This window comes from Leptinotarsa decemlineata, unplaced genomic scaffold (genome assembly GCF_025532065.1).
Source record: "Leptinotarsa decemlineata unplaced genomic scaffold, Ldec_3_MD MMD2_tig00001064_RagTag_RagTag, whole genome shotgun sequence".
NCBI lineage: Eukaryota > Metazoa > Arthropoda > Insecta > Coleoptera > Chrysomelidae > Leptinotarsa > Leptinotarsa decemlineata.
In genome coordinates, this window is record NW_027412558.1 from 2,538,083 (window position 1) to 2,550,076 (window position 11,994).

The 11,994-nt window shown below is 36.0% G+C and overlaps 1 protein-coding gene across 7 annotated transcripts in view; it reads left to right on the forward strand.

Annotated features, from left to right (window-relative positions):
• Positions 1-11,994, forward strand: part of SERCA (ATPase sarcoplasmic/endoplasmic reticulum Ca2+ transporting SERCA) — a 53,706-nt gene that overhangs the window by 24,571 nt on the left and 17,141 nt on the right. For all 7 annotated transcript variants that reach the window (XR_012465500.1, XM_023166167.2, XM_023166159.2 and 4 more), the window contains exons 4-5: positions 8,227-8,309; positions 11,488-11,592. Coding sequence is in view for 6 of the 7 variants with exons in the window: in XM_023166167.2 (XP_023021935.1) it covers positions 8,227-8,309; positions 11,488-11,592 (188 nt within the window). In the remaining variant the exon portion in view is untranslated. The remainder of the gene's footprint in view (positions 1-8,226; positions 8,310-11,487; positions 11,593-11,994) is intronic.

Here is an 11,994-nt window from a genome sequence, read left to right on the forward strand (position 1 = left end):
GACCGATTTTTGGTCTTAACCGCAAGAAGACAACCGACAATCACAGCACCTGAGTTGGTTAACGTGTTGCAGCAGACGCACCAGGTAATCATTGGTCGTGATACTGTCAGAAATCGACTGGTGTCGATTAGAGTGGTGTCAAGAACATCAAAACTGGGATGCAAATGATTGGGCCACAGTTTTGTTTCCAGACGAATCCAGATTTGGATTTCATCCAGATTCTTGTCGAGTAAGACTGTGGAGACGACCTGGAAATAATGAACGTTTGAGACACGTCCAGGAAGTCCACACACACAGAGGTGGTACAGTAATGCTATGGGGCGGAATCATGATCGGCGGTAGAACCGATCTCGTTTTTCCAAATCGCTCCCTCACAGCTCGACAGTACCTCGACACCATTCTTCTACCTATCGTCCGTCCGTTTGCTGGTGCTGTTGGTGAAAACTTCCACCTAATGCACGATAATGCTCGTCCACATGTCGCGCGTCTAGTGACTGACTGGCTCACCAACGAAGGAGTTGACGTATTGCCATGGCCAGCACAATCACCGGACCTGAATCCCATCGAGCACGTGTGGGATATGCTTCAACGAAGAATTACTCCGCATATGGGGAACATTCACACAACGTTTCAATTGAGAGAGCTTTTAATCGCTGAATGGGCAAATGTACCTCAACAAGACATTGACAATCTCATTTTGTCTATGCACGATAGATGTAGGGCCGTAATAAACCAGCGTGGAGGCCATACTTTGTACTGATTCCAATTTTTTTTGTATTATGATTTTATTTCGGGGTGCCAAAGAAGAGCCATATTTTTTTTTTAGTTTTTCTTATATGCGCACTCAGTATTTTTGACCATTTAATAAATTTTGTTGTAAGTTACATTCGTTTAATAATCACCCGTCAACTTTTTTTCCCTAAAGCGATCTAAAAAAAATTATTGCCATTTTTAAAAATATCCCTAGACTTTTCCGATGTGTGTATTAAATCATAGGTACACATAAATCTTCCCCTTGAATAACTCCGACAGATGCGGTGGGGGATTTTTATAATATGTAGTAATATTGCATAATGTTCATTGAGTTTTTTTACACTCAAAATCTTTGGTAATGTCGTTTCTTTATGATTGAATAATCTCGGCCGCTACACTGTGGAATTCCGCAAAGCACAATTCTCGGTACATTCTTCTTCATAATATACAATATGGAATTGTAAGTCGCCTGTGTGGGATACTGTAATAATCAATTCTCAAATAACAAAATCTGGTTCTGCCAGTTCATTAAAAAACTATGAGCATCAAAAATATTCAGGTTTTACCACATCTGGTTATTAGTGGTGTTGGAATCTTTATTTCAGAAATATTTTGTTTCGGTGTACTAACTGCTTCATGACTGGTGGATTTTGTTGTATGAGAAACACGTGAACATGTAGTGTTAATGTTCAAGATGAGGAATGTATAGGATCTTTTATCGGCCGCTTCCTATTTTTAAATGTATGATATGTCATCGAAATTTTTATTCCTTCGAAAAACCTATTGACGCCATTATATGTGGAATATAACATCGTTCAAATGTCAGCCACGGCTTCTGTGGGTAGAGCGCATCCGAAACGTCGATGACTCTGGCGGATAAATCAGACCGAATTTGACCGATGACATGGGCTATGTTGGCTTTGAGTACCCTTGTGGTTTGTAGCTTGGTCGCACACATCGGCGACTTAGGAAAACCCCGCAAGAAAAAGTTTAACGGGCGACGCGAAATCGACTGCCTCGGATTCTGCTGCACATTCTCACAGACAGCGCGTGTTGTTGAATACTATATTCGTCCATAGTGGTTTGGCAAAACAGACTGATGAAATAACAAGATGATCATTATCAATTGTCAAAGATCGTAAATCCCTGTTGGAAGGCCATATATTTCAAGTTATGAACTCTTACTCTAATGAAATATCCTGTAATCAATTTAATTGCTGTCAACTCAAACTGAAACTTCAATTGGTAAGTTTCTAATGAGAATCAGTATTTCCTGGGAGATTTGAACATTTTTATCATCCCAGAGGTTGTTTGCGTCGGACACTGCGTTTGAATTTCGGTAAAAAATTCGTTATATTTTCAAAGGATCCTTTGAAAAATCTATTTCTACTTGCAGTCACGCTTAAGCAAAAATATGGACCGTAAAACGAATCCTACGCGTGTGCATATAAACGAATATTTAATGACAAGGCATCAGCGGTTCATTTTACTAATTTCTATTGAGAACTTTTAAGTTGCGTTATTTTCGAAGCAAATCGGATTTTTATGGTCGTTTATTTATTGGTAGTATCGGTATTACGAGGTGCACTACTTGAATTTTGAGTTTTATCTCTTACAAGACGTTCTGAAGTCAAACATATTTCTCAATATAACAACAATTTTCCTCACTAGTTTTTCCCCTGGGTAAAAATGAAGCGGAGTTAACCATGCAGGCCGTAAAACAGATCTGTCTCGGAGTAATCCTTACTGAAAATAATGATTATATTAAGCAAAATAAAACAAACTGAAATTACGATGAAATAAAACACAAACAACAATTGAAAATTGAACAATTTACAAGAAATAAAAAAATCAAAAATTAAAAGATTTCACAATCGAAACGTCGTGAAGTAACTTGGCTTGGAATCTTCTAATTTTTAGTTTTTTCATTTATTGTTCATTGTTCAATTTTCAATTGTTGTTTGTGTTTTATTTCATTGTTATTTTCAGCTGATCTTTTTAATTTTATTGATTCTTTCAAGAATTTCAAATCATTTTATATCAAATTAGACAATGGAAGTCGGAACAAATGAAATAATCCTTACTTTTCTTGACGTTTTTGCACCCCTGGGGAAATTGAGCGGAATTAGATTAGATAACAATGGAGGCCGTAAAACAGATCTGTCTCACTGAAGATCGTGATGTAATGAAGCGTATACCTATAATCTGATGGGTTTTATTGAAATTGTTGGAGACCATATCTTCGTGGATTTCAAATAATTATATTAGCTTTCAGTTGCCTATATTTAACCCCTGAATACGGGTGGCATTGCTAAAATAAATGTATTCGATAAACCGAGATTTTATCAACTTTTGGAAAGGCATCATCAACTTGTTTGGTTGATAAGTTCCTGGAATTTTATTTTCTCAAGTCTAGCATTTTTTCTAGATTCCAGGTCGAAATGTTTTATCATCAAATTCTTCAAGTAATCTTTTCTTTTTAGTTGAATCAAGCTGGGTAGAATAGGTACTTGAAAACAATTCTTGTTGACTAAATGTTTTATATCATCCTATGGCTGATAATTTTTAAAAACCCTACGGTATTTACCAGATACAGGAATGTTTGAAATAAATGTGAATATTACTCGATAACATTTTGAAATGTTTCTCAATTTCATCAAAATAATTAGTAGTTTCTTATCAATGTTTGCTCTTGCAATTTTCTCTCTCTGCGTTGCTTTTCATTAGACTGTTTCGGACAATGAGGAAATTGAACATCGGAACCTCTATCTCTCTCCCTCTGTCTCTCTGGAGCAATAACATTTCATTCTACCTCACCTCAAAGGGTGTTATATCTGTTGTTGAACCGTTGTCAAAGCTTCAAATGGAAACGGTGACATTCCAAACGATCGATTTCAGCTAATGAAGTTGTCTCGCTTTATGTCAGTTTACTCTTTCTTGGCTCATTTGGTTTCACTAGTCACGAGTATTGAATATGCTTGTAACCTATCAGAAAATGGAGCACAATGGAATATAAGTTTCAATATTGCGATTGCGACACGGTATAAAGTGATGATCAAAGCACACCGATGAGACAAATATCAAATCATATTGTCTCTCGAATGTAATATTTTGTTGAAACAAAGAGGTTACTTTTCATTTTTCTCAAAGAATATTTATTTATTCATTAATTTCTATTTTTCCCCTCCAAAGTATTACCCCTCAGATATAATACACTTGTGCCAGCTTTTTTTCCAATCTTCGATATGCACTTTTTGTTATGTCCTTGAGCTAGCCCAGCATTTCGTGTTTAATCTCCTCAATTGTCGCCAAACGCCGTCCTTTCATGGATTTATTATTGAAGATGTGGCTTAGTGCCCTTCTGGCCGCAATCTTTGTTTTTTCTTTGTCGATGAATCCTGCATTTCTTCTCCTTTCATTTGACGTGCCGTACGTGACGATGCTACTATTATTAAAGAAGATGTGGATCAGTGTCCTTCTGGCAGCAATCATTTGTTTTTTCTGTGTTGATGAATTCTGCATTTCTTCTCTTTTCATTTGGCGTGCTGTGCGCGATGTTCAGACTATTATTGACGAAGATGTGGCTTAGTGCCCTTCTGGCCACATTCTTTGTTTTTTTCTCTGTCGATAAATTTCTTCTCCATTCATTTGATGTACTGTACGTGACGATGCGACTATTATTAACGAAGATGTCATTTAGTACCCTCTCGGTATGTCACCATCTCTGATTTTTCTCTACTCCACGTATAACACACGTCACATCTACCTCGAGTTGGGTATTCCACAAGGTTCCGTCACGGGGTCTGAAAATGACTAAAATTAAGCTCAATAAGAAAAAGCATCTGATTTTGAGCCAGAAACGGCGTTTTTTTTATTAAATTACGTATTTTGAGACCCCCCTGTACACATTGAAGAATCGCACGTTAAAACGATTGAGTCCCGTTAAACTGCAATATTTTTAAATGTCGTATTTTGAGACCCCCTGTACACATTGAAGATTCACAATTTAAAACGATAGAGCCCCATTAAACTGCCATGTTTTTCTTGAATGACGTATTTTGAGACACCTTGTACACATTGAGGTCATTTATTTCCCTTTTACGTTTTTTCTTTAACGATGGCAGACCTGTTTTTTTCTTTAGCGCTGTACTGAATTCCTCGCCGCTTTTTTCTTTAAAGCTGCACTGAATACCGCCATGTTTTTTTCTTTAATCCGATTTGTTGGTCGACTGAGTAATGACGAAAAGTGAAGGAGTGTGGGGGGGTTCTGTAGAGCGCGACTCCCACTTTTCAGTCTTGGGAACAGGAAATAGTCGCAGGAGGCCAAATTCTTTGATCCAATTTTTTCAATAGGAAATTGCCGAACAAAGTTAATGTGAAAGATATCCTTTTTAGCACCCGTCGTCAAACTTTGTTTTTAATGGAAAAGAGTTTCTTGTTACTCTTCGTATTCCAACATTAGCTTGAAATGTTCATCCACTTGGCAATAATGAAGTCTGCTTCCGAATTCCTTTCTCAAATTATGTAATGTTTCTGCAGTAATTTCGTTGCAAACACCTTTTATTCTCTTCATGAATTCTGGATTGGTTGCGGTTTTGTAACGTATACTTTAGATTTCACGAATCTCCACAAAAAATCTAAGGATGTCATATCAGGTGATCTAGCTGGCCATTCTAAGGAACCATGTGCGCCAGTTAGGATGATTGTCACCTAACCAACGTCGAAACAGTCAGTCATAATTAGGTTTACATTTTGCTGCAACTTAATTTGAATATATTAGATTCTAGGTGAAATAATTCCAAAACATCATCAATATAGTACTTATGAATCTGAAATCTATAAAAATAACATCGCTATAGTGAAAGGTACCTTCAAAGTGTTAACTGAAATTCAGATAGGCGTTTCAGAGTTTCATTTTTTCTTAATTCTGAGCAGGGATCCACACCCCATTTTTTATATATTCAGGATTATTCGAGTCGCTTCTAATTTAATTAGTAAAACATTCAGTCGGGTTGCGTTTAATAGGAAACATTTTCAAAGTTAGAATACAGTTGACATTGAAAAGGCTATCTCAATAAATAATAGAAGTTTAAAAATATCAAACATCAAAGCGTAACAAGCCTGGAATATTAAATTTGTTATGAATATTGTTCATGTTACTTCATAGGCGGAGTTTGAATTTTTTGAATGATACAGACGTGGATGAATTTATTTTAATGATTTACAATGATCAATTTTTTGTTGAAGATAACAATTTTGGCAGAGCTGGAGAAGTAACTACAAATTTCTAACTTTGGAATTTTAAAAGTAGCAGAGTTAAGTAGTTCAGTGTTACTAGCTTCATTCCGGTTTGAAGGCCGAAACTGATATTCAGTTTTTCGATGGTTACTTCGTTTGACCTATTAAATAACATTTTTCTAAGGAACATAATAAAGTAAATTCAAGTCCAACAAATTTATCTACATTCTCTGTCAGTGTTGACCACCTACGCTGCTGCTATTCAATAAACAATTAAACTTTTCGATAGGGTAATAAATGTCGTAACTAACGCACATTAACCAGACGAATATCATGCAAAAAAATATACACGGATTATGCCCGGGATTACCGCGCGGATGAATAATTTAGCTGACACGTAAGAGGAAGGCATAAAGAATTGCCTGTTTGAATTATTGCCTTTGTCAAAATATACTTCTTGTTATGAATGGCCGTTGAGTATTATGATTCTAATTTATCAAAACCGAAAATATTTTTTGATTAATTTCATTTAGAATTCGCGAGTTTTTTTAGAGAATTGACGAATGATTTATGAGATGTGGATTTTTTTAAGTTGTTTGTTTAAGAGAAATTCCAATGGAATGAAGATCCACTGTTTCGAATGGAATAATTTCTGATTTTGGTGGTAAATATTTCCTTGTTTCAGTGTTGATCGTACCTACTGCGCCATTGACGTTTTTTACGTTGAACTCATATTGATATAGAATTTATTTATTTCGAATGAAGATCTCTGGAAGTTTACTCTGTAAAAACATCGTTCTTCAGATGAGTTCTGAACCTGAAATGCTTTTGTTTGTGATTTTCCTCCACGAAGTAGTCGAAATGGTGCAGAATTATGGAAGTTGCTGAACATAAAATAGTCATCGTTAAATAAATCTAATACTGAGATCTTGTGGATAGTTATTGAATTGAAAACGTTGATTTCACGTGGAAATGAAGAAATGATATAGTGGTATGAACTATTTCATTTGATAACAATTGATATTGACAGTCGACAACTTGAAAATTGGATAATTTTACCTCATTTTCATATATTCATTCTAATCTTTGTAAATGAATGAACCTTTAGTATCAATTCTGTGTATTAAAGGTCGACATTTAATGATAATTTTCTGCTTTGAGCTGACAAATGAATAAAATGAATGAAATATATTCAATGTCACAATCAACGCGTGAAATAAAGTTCCCCTGCTGTGTCTGTCAATCTATGCGTGTTAATGCGATTAACTCAAAAACTATCAATGGACGGAGCGACTTCAGAAGAAGGTTACAGGTAATTTGGCAATTGAAAAGCTATTTGGACGAATACTATATTAATTCCCAAGCTTTTCGTGCATATTATAGCTGGTCCTTCACACCATACAATTCGAATTAATATCTTGAAAGTTATCGCAAAATTAAAACTATCGCACAACGAATTCCCCCTGATTCAATACGCGTGATGAAGAAAAGTTGCGATTTAGTTTGTTTTATTTTACGTAGTTAATTACTTTGAAGGTCAAGGTGGCATATTTGTTTGTGTTGTTTCAAATTAAAATTATACATGTGAATATGCTTCTCTTTGAGTGGATTTCGTTGAAGATTATTGTTATTCAAATCATCTAAAAGAACAACAGTATTTTTTTAATTATCTAAGAACAATTCGTTCAGGCCAGTCTCAACTCCCTACACGGTAGATTAATGGACTGACACCTATCAGAAAACAACTACTCCCCTGGCTAATACCGCGAAGGGCGTTGGATTATATCCGACAGGTGTCAGTGCAGGATTTTTCACTGAAGTTTTTCCTGCATATACTGCCGCAACAGATTTTCAATTATTGGAACACACTTGCAGACCGGTTTCGTGCTGGTTATCAGCTGATGCGATACCATGACGGAAAAAATGTAGGCATATACGCTCTGATATTTTCAAATATATGTCTGAGTATAATTAAATTTGAGGTAAGTAAGGACTGTATTTGAACATAGAAGTGTTTTTCTCTGTGTGAAATGAAATTAAATAGACTATTTATTGATTGAGTTCAAGAAAGCTTTAGAAGAAAAATGTTCGATAGATGACTTTCACGCAATAATAAATCTAGTCCCAGATTAGCCCCTCTTCAGAAATATACGGATCTTAGTGTCTACTATTTGCTAAAAAACATGAATTTCATTCAGAGTTCAATCGTATTCTATATGTTTTTCTTTGTTACAGGAAAGTCCATCTGGCAGTTAGTTTTAGAACAATTCGATGATCTTCTAGTCAAGATTTTATTATTAGCCGCTATTATTTCATTTGTAAGTATTGCGAATATATTAAAATCGAAAGATTTATCAGCAATTTTCAAAAGCAGTTATAATAACGATGATGATTTATTATTAAACAAGAATGCAATGCAGTCTGTTATGATAATAATAAAGTGCGCAAAGTTTATTTGTGAGTATATGTTGAGTTTTTTCGCTGAAATGAACAATGCATCGTTTATTAAAACCCATAAAACTTTTTATGAAAGCTTCCATCTGCTATTATACGGATAAACACGTGTATTGCTAGAGCTATGGCACACCTATTTGTTATTAAAATTATTGCATTCCTTAACGACCTAATTTGAGATTAGAAATGCAATTTATAATACCTAATACCTAATATTGTAGTCCATTTTAGCCGTCTTTGGGAAAGAAATATTCCGGCTTACAAAAAACCGTGGGATGAAAAGTATTTTATAATTTTGTATAATTTTTTGTGTGAGTACCACGTGATTAGGTTATACCTTTTAAATTGATCCCAGGTTGTTTCATAATTAATTTACAAAATCATTATATATCTAGTAAAATCATAATTAGGCAAGGTGTACCTCAGGGCTCGATCCTCGGACCAATACTCTTCCTTCTATATGTAAACGACTTATCCAAAGCTTTGAATCTGGGTGGTTTATACCAGTCCGCAGATGACACATCAGTCATTATCACAGAAACTAATACATCAGAACTCTCAACCAAAGCTTCTGCCATGTCAAATGATTTGGTCAAAACAGGACTTGTGAACTTTTAATGAATCAATTAACTTTGATGTATATCTATATGTGAAACTCCAAAATAAGTTTGTTCCAATATCTGGTCACACTAAATTCTTAGGTATCACGATGGATGCAAACCCAAATAAACTTTTTAAATTACAGATTAAGCTCTATTTGAGTAGTGATACGATATTTGAGGGTTAAATTTCTGTTTGTAGTCCGAAAACATAATCCTATGCCCATGTGTATACTCCCAAAAAAATTCAATAATCAAAAATATTCTGTGATGTATCCTAAATCTAAATCGAAGAAGCTCTTGTAAGGAGTTATTTGGTGAACTTGAAATTTTGGCAGTGCTCTCGTTGTACTTCTTGGGTCAGTGTAAATGAGAATTGCCTTCTCGAAAGTGCTGTGTCCACTGTTGGATTGCAATAAAAGATTATTATTATAATTATTATTTTTTTAACCGTAGTGTGCGCTGGTCAGGCCCTATCCCCCGAAGCCCCGATACATTCGGGAGGGCGCGCCAGCATTATCAACCACTCCCCACACCGTGGGGAGTGGTCGTTGCATCTGTCCGGCTGAGATTTCTGCCTTAGTGCGGCAAGCCGGTATGATTTTAAGATTCGAGAGTAGAGGGCATCATTCCACCAAAGACTCAAATAATCAAAACAACCATCTTGACAGAGTAGTCTGGGTAGAGACTGCGAAGTTCGAAGGGAAAAACCCCGATATTTTATCCGTTTTTCCTCCTCTTTTAGGACGATATTCGTCATGCGAGAAGCTGAAAACTCCACGACAAATATCGTCTTGCTTTGGTGGTCGAGAAGGACTACATCAGGCGTATTAGCTTGTATGAGCCTGAGGGTGTGGAACGAATATTTCCAATAAATTCGGCACTTCTCGTTCCCCACAACGGATTCAATATCCCCCGGAGCGTAGGGCCACACCGGTGTCTCGTCAATACCTTAAGAGTGCCGTAGATGGTAATCTAGCACTCTTAGGGCCGCGTTATGTCGTTGGATATAGCCAGAGACCGCATATGCTGGACATGCTAAAGCAAGTGCATTAGGGTCCCGGGCACCTCGCGGCAGACCCTGCACCTTGTGTCAGGAACCTCAATACCCATCACGCGACTGCAGTAGACTAAGGTGTTGAAGACACCATCCTGGCAAGCCATGATGAACCCCTCAGTTTCCGACTTCAGCCCACTCGACCTGAGGAAAGCGAAAGTCAGGGGCTTTCATACGCCAAGGTCTCCAATGTTATTGAAGAAGACCCCATGCATTGGCTTATCCTTGTGTCTCCGCAGAAGTAAGGTGATCTCTGCGGTTTTTATCTGAGTTTTTGCTGAACGGGTTCCAACTCGGTGACAGAGTTGTAGTCACCTCGTTCAGAGTCGAAAACTATATCGAGTTCATCAGCTGCTCGGGCAGCTGCCCTAAAGAGAAACGCTCCAATTCCTGCTCTCTCATGGTCACGGACCATGCAGAGAAGGGGATCCGATCTCCTGACGACTTTACAGGCTATATCCAGTACCATTCTGTCATGTAGACACTCCAGAGGATTGAAATTGGGATTGTCATCAGGGCATTGAAATTGGGAAACATCAATTATGAATCTGGATCGATGACGTAATTAGAGTTCACTCGGCGAATCATTCTTTAATAAATCTGTCGTAGCGAATCAAGCCGAATTATATTCTGGAAAGAAAACAGAATCACATATGTCAATCATCGACTGTCGTAGCTTAAAAGAAAATAGATACTCGCTTTGATGATTTTGTACGTTGATTCGATAGAATTATTTTTATGTGGCCTCTTTAGAGTATTCGGCTGGCTAAGTTCGACTGTCTGATGGATTTGTTGTCGATTCGAAATTGAGAGGTCTATTTTCGATACTAATGTGACATTATGAAAGCGGCATTGATTGTTGAAAGGTATCTTCTGATGATCGAAATATGTTTTCGAAATCGATTTCTGAAGGAATGTTATTTATCAACTTCGTGGAAATTATTACTGGTTTATATAAGCATATATGGAATTCTGAGTGTGAATATAGGCCTAAAATAATTAATTCAATTATCCAAAATAAATCCACCGCATGCAATTCATTAACAACTAAAAAAGAAATTTGTAAGGATTTTTTTAATTTGTTTTCAAAAATTGGTACTAAATTGACAACAACATTTGAGGTGAGATTTGTTGTAGCTGCATACACGTGACTGATAAATCAGGAATAGAGTCGTATTTCGTGTAAATAATTTATTTGCAATTTACAAATTGATTATTTGATTTAAAAGCATTAATAATCGACATCACCTGCATTTAAAAGTAATGCTTAAATATGTTTTCATTATCGATAACTGAAATTCAAGAAGTTGCAATTTCTTCTTCTTTATTTCCAGACACTCGCTTTATTTGAAGAAGAGGTTATAATTTCTTCTTCTTTATTTTCAGGTACTCGCTTTATTTGAAGACCACGATGGTGCATTCACGGCCTTCGTAGAACCCTTCGTAATTCTTTTAATTCTCATAGCGAATGCGGTAGTAGGAGTATGGCAGGTATGTATTTGAATTTATATTATTCCATCATTTCAATTCTTGCTGTGAACAATGTGACACGGAATCATTGAATATTATAACTCTGGCGTTTCAATTCTAGTCCTATTCGAATATACATACTTTGTGTGGTTTAATATTTTGATATTGCAGTACTTTATAATATAAGTACTCTTCAATGAAGTTAGAAACGTTTCAAATCGGATAGTTTTGATAGTTTAGCTTCCCAACCACATTTCTTCTTCTTCTTCTAATGTTGTTTTAGTTCCATAGACTCCGTAAAGAGTTGGGTTTTGTTGAATATTATTGTATTCCTTCCACATATTTATAATAAACACGAACCGTGTTTCGTTTAAAATATTGTTAGTGTTAGTATATAATTAACATATAATTAATATCAGGATG